The sequence below is a fragment of the Carcharhinus amblyrhynchos genome, chromosome 21 (assembly GCF_965287045.1).
Source record: "Carcharhinus amblyrhynchos chromosome 21, sCarAmb.v2.hapA, whole genome shotgun sequence".
Lineage (NCBI taxonomy): Eukaryota > Metazoa > Chordata > Chondrichthyes > Carcharhiniformes > Carcharhinidae > Carcharhinus > Carcharhinus amblyrhynchos.
Window position 1 is genome coordinate 9,538,876 of NC_137344.1, and position 22,534 is coordinate 9,561,409.

The 22,534-nt window shown below is 40.2% G+C and overlaps 1 protein-coding gene across 1 annotated transcript in view; it reads right to left on the minus strand.

The window, feature by feature from the left end:
• aspscr1 (ASPSCR1 tether for SLC2A4, UBX domain containing) overlaps positions 1-22,534 on the minus strand; it is a 230,930-nt gene that overhangs the window by 155,688 nt on the left and 52,708 nt on the right. The window contains exon 5 of the mRNA XM_080209458.1: positions 7,410-7,467. Within this exon, the coding sequence (XP_080065584.1) occupies positions 7,410-7,467 (58 nt within the window). The remainder of the gene's footprint in view (positions 1-7,409; positions 7,468-22,534) is intronic.

Below are 22,534 nucleotides of genomic sequence, written 5' to 3' on the forward strand. Positions count from 1 at the left end.
CAACGGGCAGAGAATTCCAGAGATTCACCACCCTTTGAGTGAAGAAGTTCCTCCACAACTCTGTTCTAAACCGCCCCCCCCTTTATCTTGAGGCTGTGCCCCCTAGTCCTACTGTCCTTTCTGAGCGGGAAGAGCCTCTCCACCTCTATCCTATCCATCCCATTCATCATCTTATATGTCTCAATGAGATCTCCCCTCATTCTTCTAAACTTTAACGAGTACAAGCCTAGTTTATTCAGCCTCTCCTCATAGTTCAACCCCCTCAACTCCGGTATCAGCCTAGTAAACCTCCTCTGCACTCCCTCCCAGGCCAAAATATCCTTGCATAAGTGCGGCAACCAAAACTGCACACAGTACTCCAGCTGCGGCCTCACCAGTGCCCTATACAGCTGCAGCAAGACCTCCCTACTTTTATATTCAATCCTCCTCACTATGAAGGCCAGCATCCCATTCGCCTTCCTGACTACCTGCTGCACCTGCAGGCTGGGTTTTTGCGACTCATGCACAAGGACCCCGAGGTCCCTCTGCACCGTTGCATGCTGCAGTTTTTCGCCATGTAAGTAATAGTCCTTCCTACCATTATTCCTACCAAAGTGGACAACCTCACATTTGCCAACATTAAATTCCATTTGCCAGTTCTTGGCCCATTCGCCCAGCCTATCTAGATCCTTTTGCAGACTCTCCACACCCTCCGCACAATTTGCTGTTCCACCAATCAGAGGGGCCACTATTTCACATACAGGGTGATAGGTGTCCGGAACAAACTGCCAGTGGTAGTAGTAGAGGCAAGTACAATTTTATCTTATAAAAAGCATTTAGTTAGTTAGATGGGTACAATGGGTATAGAGTGATATGGGCCAAATGCAGGCGATTGGGATTAGCTTAGAGGTTTAACAAAAATGGGCAGCATGGACAAGTTGGGCCGAAGGGCCTGTTTCCATGCTGTAAACCTCTATGACTCTAATACAAAGGGCTTGAAGTTACACTACTGTAAGCATACCAATAGTTAACCAACCCAAATGGAAATTCCTTATTTTCTATTTTAGCAAAGGTGTTGACCTGACTGGATTTTAAACTGGTTAAGACTAAAGTAGTAAATAAAACATTTCATATGAAACAAATGTTTGAACATTAGTATCGGACAGCAGAACTGCATGTTTCTCAACGTGCACTTTTGTAAAGCACATTAATACTTTCATTCAGGTCATGAATACAAAAGTGTCAGTTTGGTTATAAAATGATATTGCGTTAAGGATTTAATACCAGATAATCTATTCATGTTACATATAAGAAAAAGATCTATTGCAAGGCAAGAAGCACTCTTGGAAACATTTTACGTCTAGAATTCATCTCTTGTCATGCACACATCAACAACAACTTGCAACTATTTAACACTTTGAGTTGAGTGAAATGTCCCATAGTACTCCACAGGAGAATTATTAGACAAAATCTGACCTCGGGACACATGAACTATTTGGACAGGTGAGGTAAGTTTTAAGGAGAAACTTGAAAGGAAGTAAAATGTTGGAGGGGCTTTGAGAGGGATTTAGGCCCTAGACAGCTGAAAGCACAGCCACCAATTATGGGGCAAAAGCACAAGAGGCCAAATGGGGGGGAACACTAATGTCCCTAGAAGAATGCAGGAGGTGAGCGATTAGAGGGGTGTAGAAGGTTAGCGATTAGAGGGGTGTAGGAGGTTAGCGATTAGAGGGATGTAGGAGGTTAGCGATTAGAGGGATGTAGGAGGTTAGCGATTAGAGGGATGTAGGAGGTTAGCGATTAGAGGGATGTAGGAGGTTAAAGATTAGAGGGATGTAGGAGGTTAAAGATTAGAGGGATGTAGGAGGTTAAAGATTAGAGGGATGTAGGAGGTTAAAGATTAGAGGGATATAGGAGGTTAGAGATTAGAAGGGCAAAGGCATGAAAGGATCTGAATGCCAGGATGATAATTTTAAATTCGACGTACGGCTTAATCAAGAAGTCAATGAACACAGGGCTGGTGGTGCGAGTTAAGGTACAGGAAATGGAGTTTTGGTGAGCTCAAGTTCACGAAAAGTTGAAGATTTAAAGTTAAAGTTTATTTATTAGTCACAAGTAGGCTTACATTAACACTGCAATGAAGTTACTGTGAAAATCCCCAAGTCGCCACACTCTGGTGCCTTCTTGGGTACAGAGGGAGAATTTAGCATGGCCAATGCACCTAACCAGCACAGCTTTGGATTGTAGGAGGAAACTGGAGCACCCAGAGGAAATCCACACAGACACAGGGAGAACATACAAACTCCACGCAGATAGTCACCCAAGCTGGAAATCGAACCTGGGTCCCTGGCGCTGTGAAGCAGCAGCGTTAACCATTGTGCCGCCACAGTGGAAGGTTGGCCAGGACAGCACTGGAATTGTTGAGGTTTGGGGTTGAAAGCATTGATGAGGATTTCAGCAGGAGTGGGAGAGAAATGGGTCATATTAGAGAAGAAAGCAGGCAGTCTTGATGATGAAGAGGGCTAGGGATTAGAAGCTCTCGCTCAGAGTTAAATAGGACAGCAAATAGTATGGATAAGTCTCATCCAGGATGGAGGTGGAATCAGCTTCATCATGCTTAATGTGAAAGAAATTTTGTTTCTTGTTCCACATTCTAAATTAAATGCAAAATATTTAACAGTAACATTTTAACGGCTTGGCGTCATTTGATGAAGCAACATCCAGTCATTTTGACCACCACAATTATTTTTACAGTTTCAGAGGTCTTAAATTCTTAAAAGGGACCCAACTATTCAGCCTGCTTTCCCATGAATCATTTCCTTATTATGGTCAGATTAGACCTTCCAAGTACACACTGTGTTAGGTATGTACTGGTTTTTTTATCATTAGTTTTATTATCTGTCTCTAACTTAGCAACCAGTAGGATGATCTCTGTTGAAGCATTCAAACTGGCAAACAACTACAACTTTGGGGGTTGGAAACATCCAAGGATGTCAAACAAAATAAATCTTAGCCAGTTATTACAGGTAGCAGCCATACACTTCCGATAAGGATTCAAGGAAATTGTCCGTATGTTAAAACAAATTAAATACCACCAGCACAATCTTACCACTCAAAGTAATATCATGTCACAGAAATAGAGAATAATGTCAAAGAAGTTAATTTGTTTGTAGCTTTAACAGGAGCTGATCAATTGTTCTTCCATGCTTAAATTACTTTTCGCACTTCTCACGCAGTGTTTGCTTACAGAATAACTAAAGTGGACTTTTTCAGTGCAAAAAAAACACTTCTCAAATAGTTCAAAGCAAAAGTTTGTAAAAAGTACGCTTAAAATATCATGTGCAGCAAAGATTTTAGAGTTAAACCAGTGCTTGAAAAATGTTTTAATTGGCAAGTAGGTCTTTTCTGAGCTTGCCTATATTAGCTTCTGGCTTGCCAAAAATTGTTCCTTGAACTTTTAATCAGAACTTTAAAACAGAGTTATTTTAAAAAAAAATCTGCAGTTTTAATGAGTAGCAACCAATTCACTAAAGTCAACCAGCTACATAAATACTGTGGCTACAAGAGATCAGAGCCTGGGTATTCTGAGAGGACTAACTGACCCCCTGAATCCCTAAAGCCTTTCCACTACCTCCAAGACACAAGTCACAAATGTTGTCGAATATTCTTCATTTGCCTGGATGAGTGCAACTCCAGCAATACTTATTAAGTTCAACACCATCCAGGACAAAGCAGCCAATTTGATTGTCACTTCATCCAGCACCTTAAACTCATCAGTGACTGCAGTGCACGTCATCCAGAATACGCAGCAGCCTTCTTTAACACTTCAACAGCATCTCACAAACCTTTTACCTGCAGGTGCACAGTAAAATTATCTCATACACCTTACTTGGAAACACTTCACCATTCCTTAGTCTATGTGGGTCAAAATCCTGAAACAGTTTGCCTAACAGCATTTTAGAATACTTTCACCATGCAGACTGGAGCACCACCTCTCAAGAGTAAGCAGAGACAAGCAAATGCTGGTCTTGCCAGTGACACCTACATGTCATGACTGAATAATTCAAACACAAAAATTGAAACATAAAGCAACACTGGGAAGTAAGTTATGTAGCTTACTTGGTAGGATTTTCATTCATCAGACTTCTACACTCCAATGATGTTTATGCTCACGTAATGTTAACAGCACAAAAGGGAGCCTGGGTAAGATGCTCTTTCGAAAGGTCAATGCAGGCTCTTTGAGCCAAATGACCTCCTTCTGCAATGCAGGGATTCTATGGATTTTATACAGGTCTAAACCACTGGACAAAAATAAAGCATTTGTTGCACAATAGACATGTGTGCACCAACATGAGTGAGAAAACAAACCATGGAAACAAGATTTACATGACAGACAACTCAATGCCATGGATTGAAAAGATCTTGAAAGTCTGTTCCCCTTCATGGTTTGATATTTCCTCCTTGTGAACACAGCTAACCTGAAATTACTTCTGAAGTATAGGATAACAAGAATCAACATGATATGAGTTGTACTGTATAGTGATAAAGACAGTTTGAGACTAGCAAGATTAACTGTAGAATTAGACATCTTAGACATTGATGAGCAACATTTTCCCTCTTGAACAAAAGTTAACATCTCCACCACACTAAAGGCACTCCAATGCATACAGTAGACACTGGGAAGACGCTCAATGAGGTAAAATTACTGTTATGACTCATTGTGCCGTACCCGGCTTGAAGCCACTGCACCTGCAAAATTTAACTTGGTATAGATCAAATCAAACTGCTATAAAAACATAAAATATTTTTACAACACTGATTTTATTCCAACATTTTTACAGTGAATGTCACATCTATGAAAGTACTTTTCCGCTACCGCGTGCTTTGAACCATTTGAGAGCTGCAGCAGCATTCTTTCACACCACTGGAAAAGACTAGATTACAGTTATTTGAACCGCACTTTCAGTACATTTTCTTATGTCGGCAAAGCACAATTACATATTTATTACAGTGGACCAGCCGTAGAAAAATCCAAGGGTGGTGGGATCAGGCATGCTTAGCTTCTTTACTCTATCGCCATACTTTTGACAAATGCATAAGGATTTGAAATCTTTAAAAAGGAACTGGAGTGGAGCTAATGTTACACCGTTGTTTAAGAAGGGTGCCAGGCAAAAGGCAGGGAATTATAGGCCGGTTAGTTTAACGTCTGTTGCAGGTAAAATGTTAGAATCCGTCATCAAGGAGGAAATAGCGAGGCATCTTGAGGGGAATTGCTTGATAGAGCAGACGCAGCACGGTTTCGTTAAAGGGAAGTCGTGTCTGACAAATTTACTGGAGTTCTATGAGGGTGTGTCTAGGGCGGTGGATAGAGGAGAGCCGGTGGATGTGGTCTTTCTTGATTTTCAGAAGGCGTTTGACAAGGTACCTCACAAGAGGTTATTGCAGAAGGTCAGGGGACATGGAGTTGGGGGGTAGGGTGTTAGCATGGATAGAGGATTGGTTGTCAAATAGGAGGCAGGGAGTGGAAGTCAATGGGTTCTATTCGGATTGGTGGTTGGTAACTAGTGGAGTGCCCCAGGGGTCGGTGCTGGGGCCTCAGCTATTTACCATTTATATAGATGATCTGGAGGACGGAACTCAGTGAATGGTGTCGAAATTTGATGACGCCAAGATTGGTGGAACGGCAAATTGCGTGGAGGGTGTGGAGAGTCTGCAGAAGGATCTAGATAGGCTGGGCGAATGGGCCAGGAAATGGCAAATGGAATTTAATGTTGGCAAGTGCGAGGTGGTCCACTTTGGTAGGAATAACGGTAGGAAGGATTATTACTTACGTGGCAAAAAACTGCAGCAGGCGACGGTGCAGAGGGACCTCGGGGTCCTTGTGCATGAGTCGCAAAAACCCAGCTTGCAGGTGCAGCAGGTGGTCAGGAAGGCGAATGGGATGCTGGCCTTCATAGCGAGGGGGATTGAATATAAAAGTAGGGAGGTCTTGCTGCAGCTGTATAGGGCATTGGTGAGGCCGCAGCTGGAGTACTGTGTGCAGTTTTGGGCGCCGTACTTATGCAAGGATATTTTGGCCTTGGAGGGAGTGCAGAGGAGGTTTACTAGGCTGATGCCGGAGTTGAGGGGGTTGAGCTATGAGGAGAGGCTGAATAAACTAGGCTTGTACTCGTTAGAGTTTAGAAGAATGAGGGGAGATCTCATTGAGATGTACAAGATGATGAATGGGATGGATAGGATAGAGGTGGAGAGACTCTTCCCGCTCAAAAAGGACAGTAGGACTAGGGCGCACAGCCTCAAGATAAAGGGGGGGCGGTTTAGAACGGAGTTGAGGAAGAATTTCTTCACTCAAAGGGTGGTGAATCTCTGGAATTCTCTGCCCGTTGAAGTGGTGGAGGCTACCTTGCTAAATATTTTTAAGAAGCAGGTTGATGGGTTTTTGATAAGAGAGGGGATTAAGGGTTATGAGGAGAGGGCGGGAATGTGGAACTGAGCCACGACAGATCAGCCATGATCTTATTGAATGGCGGGGCAGGCTCGAAGGGCTAGATGGCCTACTCCTGCTCCTATTTCTTATGTTCTTATGTTCTAAATGTTAGCTCATATGGCTTTACCCAACTACCCAATCCCAGTCTCAACTGGGATCTTGGGTTCATGTCACACTATCTGTAACCCCCACAACTTGCCTGGGCTTGCAAAATCTCACTAACAGTCCTGGCTGGAAACAATACAATCCTCTTTAATCTGTGTGTAAGCCATGTTCTTATTGAATGGCGGGGCAGGCTCGAAGGGCTAGTTGGCCTACTCCTGCTCCTATTTCTTATGTTCTTATGTTCACTCACATTGTCTGTATCTTTAAGATTTGATTACTTATAAAGACTCACATTCCAACAATTATGTTGCAAATTGAGTGTGTCTATATATGCCCTGTTTGTGAACACAACTCCCACTCACCTGATGAAGGGGCAGTGCTCAGAAAGCTTGTGCTACCAAATAAACTTGTTGAACTTTAACCTGGTGTTGTGAGGCTTCTCACTGTGCCCATCCCAATCCAATGTTGACACCTCCACATCATGGCTACCCAACTATGCCATGACAGCTATTTTTGTGTGACTGAGTTCTCTCCACAATGTATAAGCTCCAGATCCTAGGGTACCGTGAGCCCTAAAATATTACCAGGCATATTAAGTAATTTCTACCATCCGAAGTCATGGTTTATATTCCTAGCTCTTTCCAAGAAGAGAATTGCAATTGTTGACAATGCGTTGGATAGAAATTTGTTTATCTGTCAATATTAGGCCAATTATAAGGGGAAGATCCAAATGGACAAAATAAATCACTTTATACTCTAGGGCATTTGTAGCCACAGCACCTATTCATAAAAATCTTTGAAGAAAACAGAGCAGCTCATTTCTTTTTTTTTTACTTACCTCATCTCTCATATAAACACAGACTGGAATAGCTTCCAACAACTGCTGTTCAGTAACTCTAGCAAAACAGGAAAAAACTGTCAACATTTGATCTTATACAGAGCAAAAATATTTATCACCTAGGTAGCAGGGGACATTCATGATCAAAATGTTAAGTAAGGGCAATAAAAATATCATGAACCGTTAAGTCTTTGACTGCTTTCTTCAGGTCAATACCATACAGTTTTTAATTTGATCCACGACGGAATATCTTGGGTAACCCAGTTGCAACTGCTAACATGTAACTATAAACAGCTGTCAACATCTCCACACTCAAGGCACACTCCAGATGCTTATCCATCTGCAACTACCCAAAAGGTGTTGACAGTAAGAAGAGCATATATGGAGGCTGCACTCCACGGTGTAACTCACCACACTGACATGAAAGTGAATCTAACCTCACTTGGCTTTCAGTAAGGTGCTCCTTTTGATCATTTTAACACCATCTGTGGCCGGAGAAAGGTTCAAAATTGCTGATATCACAGGTTTTAATTAAGTACGGTGCAACTTCAACAAACTTAAAAAAACTGGGCAATTCAGTGACTCTCACCATCACGTTCATTAACTTGTATGTCAATTCAAGACAGATCCAAGGGGGTTATAATTATCTACTATGGTGGCAATCAAGTTGCACCAAAGCTTTTTTTAAAAACAGGGATTCTTGAACAATTTATTAATACTGTTGTGGCTACCAGACAGTAATTCATATTCCCTTATTCTGTTCAGTAAAATTTATATTTAAGAGTTTGTATGATATATCCGCAAAATCATTTGACATACATGCTAATATTTAAAAATAGACAAAATATTCTTTCAAAATAAAAATGACCAGTCACAAAGTGAGAGGGGAAATGCAAATGTACGTCAGCCATATTTTGCTGCATGTACCAGTTACGAAGGTGCAACACATGATAAGATACCTCATTGCACCCTTCATATCTTCCATCTTATCCTGAAGAGACTATATCCAAAAAGGGTAGTCTCACCTGGATCTATTTTGGTCAATGGACAGAGCAATCCCTATAAATCAAGGTTCCATCTATAAAGTTTACTTAGTAAAAGAGTAATACACACAGGTTAACAACTCTCAACAGTATCTCAAAGTTGGTACATGTGTTCCTTCATTCCTTCACTTACAAGTAGTGTCACAGTACTTAATTGAAACCTGTGTATTCCTTGTATTCTTTCCCGCAACCTTCATTACAGTGAAACTGAGATATGTATTATCAGTCTCATCCTGGAGTTGGAGAAGGGACAGGTATTATGTGGACCTCTTCCTGAAAGTTCAACTGAAACGTAAATTGTCCAATACCTACAGTTAAAGTTCATTTATTAGTGTCACAAGTAGGCTTACATTAACACTGCAATGAAATTATTGTGAAAATCCCCTAGCCGCCACACTCTGTTACCTGTTCAGGTATACTGAGGGAGAATTTAGTATGGCTGATGCACCTAATCAACACGTCTTTTGGACTGTGGGAGGACACTGAAGCACCCTGAGGGAACCCACGCACACAGAGGGAGAACATGCGGACTCCACTCAAACAGTGACCAGGCCGGGAATTGGACCCAGGTCCCTGATGCTGTGGGCAGCCGTGCTAACCAGTGCTACCTCTGAGAAGGTTAAAAGATGGTAGTCATGATGTGGCGTTTACTACCAAATAAACCTGTTGGATTTTGACCTGGTGTTGTAAGACTTCTTACAAGATAAAAAAGACACAGGAGTAAAATTGCATCAATCATAAACATGCATTGCTGATTATCTGTCATATTAACAAAGCCGATGTATCAATGCAATTTATAACAAACAATACAGAAACAATATGCACCTTCAAAACTTGAATGACCTTCCATTGTCTTTTCAAAGTTGGGTGCAGGACAATATAAGATTCTCTTTAATCTTGCACAATTAAAACATAATCCAAGTGCTGTGAAGGTTTTACGAAACACAGGTAGGTTCTAAAGAGATTTTACTTTGGATAATAGTCCAAAAAAGTATTCAAAAGAGCGTGGCAGAGGATATTATCATTTACCAAAGGAAAGCCAAGTATTTGCCCAAGTAAAAAGATGTTTTGATAATTAAATATAACTACAGTAGTTTGTAGCAATCCTAAGGAAATATCTGCCCGTACTGAAAATGAACTCGAGTTCTTTATCACTGATATACACACCACTACCTCAGTCACCTCAACCTGATTCTGGGGCTGTGAGTTCAGATTTTTGTACTAGGTGTTCCTAAATTCTAAGCAAACACTTTATTGATTTGGTTTTAACGAGAAATCATACTAGGCGAAGCACTGGATCTTAAGTCACTTTTTTTTAAAAAGTGATATTGCAGCTAATTCCTGTTTTAAAGGTAAAATGCACAGAGGTGTTATTTTTGAATTGTTCCATTTTGAGTGTTGGTTACAAATTTTATTTTAAGTGCTATAAGTAGGATGAGGGAGCCAATTCAACCACTTTTTATGGGATTTAATTGGCTTCTTTTATAGTGATTATTAGTTGCTCATTAATGGGAATCAGAAATTATTTAGTTAGCTAATGTCCATTTTTAAAGCAGCTGACTTTGACTGGGTTTAGCTCATCAGCATTCTTCACTTATCACAAAGTAAGGTGTGTTTAAATTGTGTTACGTGAATGGCTTAAATAACCCATATCAGAATACATTTTATACAGGAGATTTAACAGCTTCAAAAAATTGCCCAATGAATAAATTGCACAGGGGAAATGTTCGTATGTTCTGCATCTAGGTACACTTAAAAGTATTTTTCAAATTATATCAAGTTTCTAGTCCCAATGCAAGAATTTTTGATGTTTAATTCTCACCAGCAGTTAAAAAGATTAAGTTAATTCTGTGAGACAAAATTTAAAGAGCACTGAATACTCCTTCACTGAGAATTTATACAAGCCACCACTTTTAAAAATACATTATGCAACCTTAACAGATAATAGGAATACACTGTACAATTAATCTACTTTGAACAATACATCAAAGCTAATTTAAAAATGTTTTATCAAGGAAAGAAAAACGACTGCAATCCTTCTTTGTCTGGTCACCCATCTTAGCGTCCAGAATGCTGTTAAAGAACATGTGTCCCACAGCAGCCTGGCCCCTGTTCCCTTGACAATGCAAGGGTCAACACCCTAATGTGCTGACTTGTCAGCGGGCAGAATTCATCATCAACACTTCTAAATCAGCAGAGGACAAAAACACAATTTATGGTGTTTTCTTAAAATAAAAAGTGATACAAATTACATTAAAACATTAAATGAAATCCATTTAAATTGCCCTCACTTCAAACGAGGCATTGCAGAATTAAGTTCAACTAGATAAACAGGACCACACCTTCTGCATCTGGGAACACATTGTTTCAGAAAAGTTTTATCACATCAGTAAGGCGAAACATTCCACATATAGTGAAAAATGACTGCTAAACCCCTGAGCAAGCCACAAAAACTGGTGGCACACTGTGCTACAGGAACCTTAATAACCAACATGCACAGCAGATCAAACAACCTGAAACATGACACATTCTGCAAGACCACATAATAATGTGTCAAAAATAAATTATATAAATAGTACAATTTCTGAGAGTCAATTTGGAAAACATTAATTTCACCTGTACAAACATTGGAATCTTCACAAGTTTCTACATAACAGGAAAACTGTGGGCAAGGAATAGAATTTTACAAATGCCTCATTTTGAATACATTTACTATATAATAAAAAACACAAATGTACGCATTTAAATAATGTGAACCTAAGAGCAATTTTGAAATAAGACAATATTTTAATATTTGCCACTTCCAGACCAACATTTTAAACAATTATTCGGATTAATTTTTACAAACAGATTGACTGCTGGTAATCTACAAAAATAGCAAAATCCTGTCCAATTTTGTGATTCCTTTACCCTCTAGAATGAAAGGGAAGAGCACAGTGGCATAATGCATTGAGAATTCAGGAAGTCATGTCACAAGGGTGCCCAACGACAGCAAGTCTCTGCTCAAAAGCAGGCAAAAACACTTGTCAAAGGATGTCAACATAATCTATGGTGAGCATTTAGCAAGTGCCTTGAAAGATTTTTCAGAATAAAATAATAAATTGTTTTGGAGCTAAACTCCACTAATTAGGTATCAGCTTTGGATCAGTGGCAGCTCAGAGGTCATAGCTATGCCCCACTTCAAGACTTGAGCAGATAATCTAGGCTGACATTTTAGTGCATTGCTGAGGTGCCATCTTTTGGATCAGCTATTAAGCTAAAGCCCTGACTGCTCTTCAGATAAATTTAAGATATCACATCACACTATTTGAAGAAGAGTTCTCCAGGCTAATGTTTATCCTGAACAGGTTATCACAATCATAGAATTTTTACGGTGCAGGAGGCCATTTGACCCATCGTGTCTGCACCAGCTCTCCAAATGAACATCACGTCTTCCCCATACTCCTGCATATTGTTTCTATTCAAATAATCATCTAAAGTCCTCATTTGCGCCTGCCTCAACAACACTGCTAGGCTGCGCATTCCAGACCTCAGCAACTCACTGTGTGAAAACATTTTCTCTCACATCACGTTTGCTTGTTTTGCAAATCATTTTAAATCTATGCCCTTTCGCTCATGATTCTTATACAAATCCAATCTGTCCAAACCCCTCATGATTTTAAACATCTACATCAAATCTCCTCAAAGCCTTCTCCTTTCGAAAGAGAACAGTCCCAGCTCCTATAATCTATCCTCATAACTGAAGTTTGTCACCCCTGGACCATTCTTGCATGCCTCTTCTGCAGTTCCTCCATTGTATTTACATCCTTTTTATAGTATGGACTCACCTGATAAAGGAGCAGTGCTCCAAAAGCTCCTGATTCAAATAAACCTGTTGGACTTTAACCTGATGTTGTGAGACTTCTTACTTACGGTATGGAGCACAGAACTGTACACGATATTCCAGTTGAGTTCTAACTAGTGCTTTTTTTTAAAAGTTCAGCAGAGCCTCCTTGCACTTGCAGCCAATGCCTCTATTAATAAAGCCCAGAGTAATTTTTTTTTACTGCTCTCTCCACCTGTTCAGCTGCCAAAGGCCCATGCACATATACACCCAGATCCCTTTGTTCCTGCACCTCTTTTAGAATTTTACCCTTGATTATATACTGTCTCTCCATGTTCTTTCTCCCAAAATGCATCCTCACATTTCCCTGCACTGAACTTCACTGCCATCTTTCTGCCCACTCCACCAACTTGTCTATGTCCTTTTGAGGTTCTGTATGGTCCTTTTCATATTTCACAATATTTCCAAATTTTTTATCATCTTCATCCGTAAACTTTACAACTGTCTCCTGCACACCAACATTTAGATCATCAGTATATATCAGGAAATACCAACCGCTGGGGATCTAGAAATCTTCCCCCAGCCATATCAATTGACCTCACTCCGCTACCTATTATTCAGCCAATTTTTGTATCCACATTGCTACTGTGCCTCTTATTTCATGAGCTATAAACTTTTCTCACAAGTCTGATGTGTGGCCTTCTAAATCAACAGCTATACCCTCATCAACCCTCTCCGTTACCTCCTCAAAAACTCCAGCTAGTTAGTTAAACAAAATTCCCCATGAGAAATCCATGCTGGCTATTCCTAATCGACACACATTTTTCCATGTGACTACTAAATCTATCCTGAATAATTGTTTCTCTAAGTTTGTCCACCACTGATGTTAATGTGACTGGGTCCGTAATTGATAGGGCTATCCTTACAACCTTTGTTGAACAAGGGCATACTATTTACAATGATCCATTTCTCTGGCACTTCCTAGATTTAGAGAAGACTGGAAGATTATGGCCAGCACCCCTGCAATTTCCATTCTCACTTCTGTCAATACCTTTGGATGCATCTCATCCGGTCCTGGTGCATTATCAGCTTTAAGTGCTAACAGTCTATGCAACACAACCTCCTCATCAATTTTGAATCTTTCTAGGGACAGAGTTTCCTCGTTTGTCACCATGGTCTGGACTGCATCTACCTCCTTGGTAAAGATAGATGCAAAGTATTCATTTAATACCTCCATGCCTCCAGCCTCCACTTGCAAATTCCCTTTTTGGTCCCTAATCATCCCTATTCCTTTTACCACCCTTTTACTATTTATATGTCTATAGATTCTGGCAATTTATCTCACAGTTATTCATGGGACATGATTAAAGAATTTGAAGGTTCTTGAAAAACAGCCCCTGGTTTTCATGATTTCATCATGGGAAGCACAGTGGCACAGTGGTTAGCACTGCCCCCTCACAGTCCAGGGATCTAGGTTTGATTCCCGGCTTGGGTCACTATCTGTGAGGAGTTTGCCCATTCTCCCCATGTCTGTGTAGGTTTCCTCTGGGTGCTCCAGTTTCCTCCCAAAATCCAAAGATTCTGTGGGTTAGGTTGATTGGCCATGCTAAATTGCTCCTTAGTGTTCCTGGATGTATAGGTTAGAGGGATTAGCAAGGTAAATGTGTGAGGTTCTGGGGATAGGACTTAGGATGGGAATGGCCTCCTTCTGCACTGTAGGGATTCTATGGATTTACCTCAATGCAAAGTTTGGACATTTCCGAAAGAAAAATATTTCTCTTCATAAAGCTGGCTGCTGTCTCAACTGCAGGGAAAAGAATAACTATCAGACTTGGTCCTTCTGAATAATTAGGTAGCCAATTTGTGCAGGCGCAGCTAGAGGCTATCCAACAGAGAAATGGTCACTATGTTAAAGTGTAATCTTAGTGAGATTGGAGAATTAAATACTAAATAATTAGTTCAAAAAATTGCATTTGAGCAAATAAAATTAAATAACTTTGTTCACGGGATCTTTAGAGAGAACAAAACAAGGAGAAAACGTTTCCTTATTGGACATTTGCTTGATTAGAGGCACACAAACCAAAGATTCTTCCCATACAATATTAATTCTTTAACTAGGGGTGTAGCAATGCTCAAGCTTGAAAGTTTAATGTCTTCCACCTGGCTCAGATACTAAAACAATCCAGCTTTGAAGCCTGTCCCAATCCACTTCCCAGTCTCCTCGCAACAATCTTGCATCTACTCACCACAAGTTTATTTCCTCCAGTCTTAATAAATTTCCACACCAAATTTTATTTTTTTTTTAAACACCCTTTAGTAGATAACCAGTTCAGTACTGTACCAATTCATAGTTAAAGCTTATTTATTAGTCACAAGTAAAGCTTACATTACATTGCAATGAAGTCAATATGAAATTCCCCTCAGTAAAATCAATCTTAAAATATACTATTCTCTAAAATCTTTACTGGCTGCAGGTTTAATTTCCTTACGTTCTTACAATTCAGCCAAAATCTTGGGCTATGTTTCATTAAAACTGCAGCTACACAGTCCCAAGTGAGGTGGTGAGTAATATCATTTAGTGCAGGCAGTGTTGCACTATTCACACTTTTACAGGGGATTTAATTATCTACATACATCAGAGACAAGACCAACAAAAATGTGGATAACTTCAAAACCCTGCAGGAGGTTTTTGGTGACGACTCAGCCACGAGCTCAATGCGTACTCATCAACAAAGCATGCATCATGTGTCATGACAAAAATTACCTGGCGGCGTTAGAACACAATTATTAAGCAACAAATTGTATGGATAGTGAGCCTGTAATATAGCTTCAATTAGCGGTTTAGCAGAATGTAATTCATACATTTCTAACCGCCATTTTATGAGCAGCTGCAGCCATTTTACACGCTAAAGCACACACAGTCAGTTTCCTAGCTCTACTCGCTATCTACAACACCATCCTGCACCCAGGCTGATTCGGACTGTTCGCAATCTTGACATCCTGTTTGATCACGAGGTGAGCTTCTGCCGTTTTTTTTCTCCATTAGTTCATCCATACTTTTATTAATTATAAATTTAACTATTCCAATGTTTTCCTGGTCAGTGTATTCTGTACACCCATACAAACTTGAGGTCACCCAAAACACTGCTGTCCGTGTCCCATTCACTCATCACTAGTATGTTCACTGACCTACACTAGCTCCTGCTCAAGCAATGTTGCAATTTTAAAATTCTCAGAGAATCACAGAATCTCTACAGTGCAGGAGGCCATTCGGCCCATCAAGCCTGCACCAATGACAATCCCAACAGGCCCTATTCCCGTAACCCCACGCATTTACGTGTTAATTTCCCTAAGAGGCAATTTTAGCATGGCAAATGAACCTAACGTGCACAGCTTTGGACTGTGGGAGGAACCAAAGCACCCGGAAGAAACCCACACAGCCCTCCCTCCCTCCTCTCAAACTGCCAACTCTAAGCTTTTTCAACTGCCTGAAATCTCTCCACTTTTTCAATTCTGGCCCATTGAACATGCTTGATTTTCATTGCTCCAACACTAGTGGCCATGTCTTCAGCTGCCTGGACCTTAAGCTCTGGAATATCCTTCCTCAATCTTTCTGCTTCTCTAACTCTCTTCGTCTTATGGACGATCCTTAAAATGTACCTCTTTAACCAAGTCTTTGGTCACCTGTCATAACACTTCAATGCAGCTTGGTGTCAAAAACATACAATGATTCTGTGAAGCGCCTTGGAATGTCTTACTATATTAAAGATACTATTCAAAAAGAAGTCACTGTTGCAATGGAAACCACTGTAACTAAGGCACTGACAACGTAATCACAATTTTTTGCAGGATCTGAAACCTATTAAAGTATTAGCTTACTGGCCAGTATTCTGCAGTAGGCTTATTTTTGTTTCCATATTCTAGGGTAATTCTAAGATAGCCAGTTTGACTTTGAAACGAGTTTTTTTAAATTTACGTTTAACAGTTCAGTGTGAAATGATGCACTGGATTAGAATGTGACTTGTAATATTGAGTGCTTCACAAATGCAGCACAAGATGAAAATCTACTCAAGTTTTCTGGCAATAAGAGTCTCAAGTGAAATAACAATGACAATGCCAACACCACATCTAGAACATCACAGCTCATAATTCATGGTTAATTAATATGCCAAAAGGCATGTCAGCTTAACAAAAGAAGATTAAGTTTGTGACTGGCAGCTTTTTATGGAATAGGTTCAAAACTTGCAAAGCGCCAAGAAATTCTAGATTTAGATTTCTGCCCACTGTGATCATGTTATTTAATGAAACACTCTATTTTCTGTGAATTGTCATTAACAGCACAAAGATAAAGCTAAATGGCAAAAGAAATACTCACAACAAAATGTCTGCACGTATACTCTGTTGTATCAAAGCGTTGTGCTGACTGTGTTGCATGCATGCATACACAAAAATACCTCAGCTACTCAATATACACTTCGTTAATATTTTAGCACAGGTGTAATAAGCGATGACACTTTGGAAACTCACACAGGTTCCTTTTGAATGCACAAGAACAAAAAAAACTGGAGATGCCGAAATGCGAAATGAAATTCCTCTTGAACGTGTTTATGATGGAAGTAGAAAACAACCAGAGATGGTTAACAAGACTTTCAATCAGTAGCAGTTGATCTCACAGCTGTTGAGCTGGATATCCAAAAAAAGTATGTACCAGAAGATAATGGATCAGAACTATTTCAATTTAAGATCAGGAAACCCAATTGCATTTTACATTTTTATGAGCGAATAGAAGTATATTTGTATAATCTGGCCCACAACTTTGTGCATCAGGTCCTGAATTTTATGCCATTTATATTAGAATTCCTTTCTTTAAAAAAAAATCAAAATCTTAAAGATCCTTCTTCACAAGAGACATTTGCTGGGAAGAAAAAGAACAGAACAATAGAAATGTTTACAAGGGTAAAACAGCAACGGGAACCATAGAATTCCTACATTACAGAGAGGCACCATTTGGCCCGTCAAGCTGCACTGACTCTGTGAAGCAGCATCCCACCCATGGCCCTGTGCATTTTCCAAGGCTAACTCACCTAACCTGCACCAAGGGGCAATTTAGCATGGCCAATTCATCTAACATCCAAACCTTTGTGGCTATGGGAGAAAACTGGAGTTTCTAAGGGAAACGCAGACGGGGGAGAATTTGCAAACTCCACACAGACAGTTATCCAACGCTGAAATCAAACGCAGGACTTGGGCACCTGTGAGACAGCAGTGCTAACCACTGTGCGGCATGCCGCCCGAAGGACATGAAAGGGTTGACTCAGGCAAGCAATATCAGAGAAGCACTATAACTTTTTGCAGTCAAGGGTAGATCCCAATATAAAATATAGACCTATGGAACGCTGAGGAATTCAGCAGCAATGTGTATAATGTAATTCAATACGTACTCAATAAAAAGCTAAAGTACAGATACGAAGGCTAAGCAAATATGGCAAAAGATGTGACATGGGGAAATTAAAAGAATGCAGGTAGGTAAAATAATAATATTGCAGAAATAGTCTGTTTATTCTTCATCAAAGCATACATAGTGTTTAATTTTCTAAGTTAACATTTCACTAATATACTATATGCACGTCACTATTTAAACACAAATCATTCTATAAAGTTAGAAAGATGGTGCCATGCTTTTCACATGGATAATTAGGAGAAAAATATTCCAAGTCAAACAAAAATATGAATAAGTTAACACTAATCCTGATTTGATCTAATTAATCAATATTTTGCCTCTTTACACAGAGATCTGTTGAATTATTGCCACACGTACCCCACCTCATCTGCCCGTGAATAGGTTTTAGTCGTTATCAGGAACTGAAACACCTGCACAACTTAACTGCTACAGAAATAAATTGTGAGGATTCATCCATGCTGAGAAGGATAGCTGCCACATACGGAACAACAGACTTCAATCAGTTCCGAAAGGTCTTGCCTTTTTAAAAGAACGGGTTGTTGTGCTCCATGTTCCTTAGCTCTCGCCACTTTGTCAAAAATAATTCAAAGATTAATTCTGTCTAGACTAAGGTGCACTTGTTGAATGCTTTTAACTGCACTTTGAAGGGGAGACAAGAAGAAGCGCTTAGCTAGAAGGGAACAGTCACCATTTCGTCTGGTCTCACACTTGACAAATTGAGTATAATTAAAAGCAGATACACTTGTGAAGACTTAAACAGTATCAAGTATCTGAAGGAAATGGAGTACACATCAATGTTATGGGGAAAAAAACTGCAAATTAAAGAATCATAAAATGACAGCAGATACTAATTATGTGCAATATATATTTTTCAACAAGCTTCTGTAACCAGAAAAATCGATACTTCTCTTCCATGTCACATTAGGAATGGATTAAAATCACATTTTTAGCGAAATAACAGTTTAAGCTTCAGTTCTATTACCTGAATGTTGATTATGGTTATTAGGCTGCACATTTCACCATAAACAGAAGGTGGATAAATAAAAAAACAAAATGAAAAACATCAAAAAGTGGAATGTCTTTGATGTTCTCCACAACATGGTAGGGATTAGCACTGGATATTCTGATCGCATATTACATTTTGCCCATTAACAATCTTGAAATCCAATTGATTGATTACCATGATAAAATTTGTTATGAGCACATTAAAAAGGTCATGCTGTATTGAGAGAAATGCAGAAAAAAATGTACATTTTTCTAATTACTGCTCACATTTTTCAACTCTAAGGTTACCCCTAAAATTGAAAAGTTCACATCTTTGACAAAGGGAGCGATAATTTAATTAAAATGCAGGAATAGAACAAGTACTAAACCCAAATCATCCAATAAATAGGTCATGCCCTGTACCCTGGATAAAGGGGGCCTTGTAGTGCAGTGTGTAGTGTTCCTGCCTCCAAACCAGCAAAATCCTTCCAACATATGGCAGGAAGCAGGAGTGGAAGAGACTTCTGGTCAGCCATGCTTGATGCGCAGTGTCACTTCTCAAGCCTTTGGCGACAGACTAGCATAGCAATCTGTTCCAGGAAAAACTAGCTACAGAAAGAGACAATGGGCAGAATTTTCCCACGCTGCCCGCCATGGGAACCGAAGCAGGTGGGATACGGACCATGCAAAGGTCAGTTGACCTCAGGCATGATTTCCCGGCTTTGGAGCAAGCGTGGCCGGAAAATCCTGCCCAATGTCTGCCTTGTGCGAAATTCAGTGCGGGAAGTGAAACAAACACCAGGACCACGTCAGGTATTGAGAATTTCATAATGGGCATCAGAGCAATTTTTCACATCACAATCAAATTGATCTGCAGTGTTAATGCCAGTTAGATTTGATTTATTATTGTCACATGTATTAGCATACAGTGAAAAGTACTGTTTCTTGTGTGTTATACAGACAAAGCATACTGTTCATAGAGAAGGAAACGAGAGAGTGCAGAATGTAGCGTTAGTCATAGCTAGTGTAGCGAAAGATCAACTTAATGCAAGGTAAGTCCATTCAGAAGACTGACAGCAGCAGGGAAGAAGCTGTTCTTGAGTCGGTTGGTATGTGACCTCAGACTTTTGTATCTTTTTCCCGACGGAAGAAGGTGGAAGAGAAAAGGTGTGTGGGGTCCTTATGCTGGTTGCTTTGCTGAGGCAGCGGGAAGTGTAGACAGTGTCAATGGATGGATCGTTTGCAGTGTGTTCCACTTATATCACAGAGCACCACAATTATTTTATATTGACAAGACCAGATTCAACATCATAGCACATAGATGGCGGGCAACAAGGCGACTGGGTACAGAAGCATTGTATTGAGTTAAATAGATGCCTTCTTAATGTCTTCTATGTGTTCAGCAAGACTTTAGGTTTCTAAAGCTCTCTTTTCCATTCATGCCTCCATCAAATCCATGTCACTTCGTTTTCATAGCCTGAGTAGCATCAGCTGCAATTAGCATGTTCAGCAGTTTCTAAAATGACTGGCAGCGGATACACATGATACCTGAGAGAATCCCAGAATAATACAGAACAGAATTAGGTTGATTGGCCATACTAAATTGCCCCTTAGTTTCAGGGGAATTAGCAGGGTAAATGCTTGGGGTTATGGGGATGGGAGCCTGGGTGGGATTATTGTTGGTGCAGACTCGATGGGCCAAATGTCTCCCTTTCTGAACTGTAGGGATTCTAACACTCTATGATTGAACTCTTTTCCTTCTTTTGTCATTAGTTCCCTCAGGGCCATGAGTTCTGGCTGTTCCTTTTCTGCCCTCAAATCACTCAGCACCTTTTCAGTGATGTCTTTTATCTTGACACCGGGAGGGTCATAACATGCGGGACTCATTCCTTCATGTTCTTTCCATCTTTGAATTGAACAAGCAAATTATAATATTTCCACCAAATTCACTTAGAATCATAAATTATTGCTATTAACTCACTTGTTCACTTCTGCCTGATCTGGTTCCTGCCCCATTAAGAATACTGCACTACCAAAACATTTGCAGCATTTCCTTATGCTGTTCTTGTCCAGTTACTGCTCCTAGCTTCATTTACAGTTACAGGGACTAAAGCCATTCTTCAACATCATCAGTTCCCATCTATCATTCACAAGATCCTTGGTTGGAATCATTTCTCTTGCCTTTGTTTTTGGTCCAACGTGATTCATCCGGATAGCTACATTTTGATGCCTAACCTGAATAAGATTATTCTTGCTCTGAAAACATGGCCTCCTTGATCTTCCTAATTGCCAATCTTAGCTTTTGTCTTTGTTTCCTTTTGCCAAACTTTATCCCTCTGTTTGTGAGCACTTTTACTAGATGCGATTCAATTCCACAGGCACCTGCTACTCTCTCCACTAGCTTTTTTTTTAAGTGTTTGTCTTGACATGAAGTATGCACAGCTACTTGACTGTAGTGCACATCACAGCTAGAGCCTTATCCTGTTCCTGCCTGTCATCTATACATACTCATTTGCAGCTGGCCTTCCTATATAATCATCAAGAGAGGCCAATTTTTTCTGCGTAACCCAGGGTTACGATGGCCAATGTTAATGAACCTAACACTTAAATGACTAACTCAGCACCGGCCAGAGAACAAATCCAAGACAGTTCTTTGCAGCACACTGCTATTTATTGAACAAACTTAAGTTATTGCTGATCTTGTGGCTCATTCTATGGACTTGTCATTTCAGTGTGTGTGTGTCTGTGTGTGAGATGGTGTGTGTCTGTGTGTGAGAGATGGTGTGTGTGTTGAAATCAAGTGGAACCTTTCCCTTTTGGTAATCTCCAGCCTGCTTAATTTTAAAATTGTGGAACAGAACTAAGTTGACTAGTAAAGTATAAAGTTCAGAGTAAGAGATAGTCTGCATTGTACGATAATCATTCTGCACCTTCTCAGTGATCTCTAATACTCTGGCGTCAGGGAGGGACAGAACATGCAGGATTCACTCCCAGGAGTGAGATTACATTATATACCAAGTGCAAGTCAAGTCCAGATTTAATATCATACCAACTGCAAGTTGCACATTGGTGTGGAACATGCTGTTCACCCAAGGTTGAGAGTTCTTCTGAAGGCCAATTCTTACAAGGCTTCCAGCTTTTGGGGAAAAATTAGGGATCGGTCCTTTATTATAACTGGAGGCAGTACAAAGGACTTTTTTAAAAATTCATTTATGGGACATGGGCATCACTGGTTGGCCATTATTTATTGTCCATCCCTAGTTGCCTGAGGCAGCTGCGAGTCAATGACATTGCTGTGGTTCTGGAGTCACACATAAGCCACACCAGGTAAGGAAGGCAGATTTCCTTCCCTGAAGGGACATTAGTGAACCAGATGGGTTTTTCTGGCAGTCAACAATGGTTTCATGGTCATCAGTAGATTCTTAATTCCAGACTGTTTTTAATTGAATTCAAATTCCCCCATCTGCCATGATGGGATTTGAACCCAGGCCCACGGAACATTAGCTGAGTTTCAGGATTAATAGTATAGTGATAATGCCACTGGGCCATTGCCTCCCATCCTAGTTGACTAGTTTACTAGGGTGATACTGGGTATGCAGGGACTGCCCTATGAGGAAAGATTAAAGAGGTTAGGTCTGCACTCCTTGGTGTTCAGAAGAATGAGAGGTGGCAAGATTGAAACATATAGAATTCTGAGGAGGGTTAGACAGGATACATGGTAGGAGGCTGTTTCCACTCATGGGACAGTGGAGAACCTGAGAGCATAGTCACTGAATGATGGAGATGGAGATGGTGGAGGTGGAGGTGGAGGTGG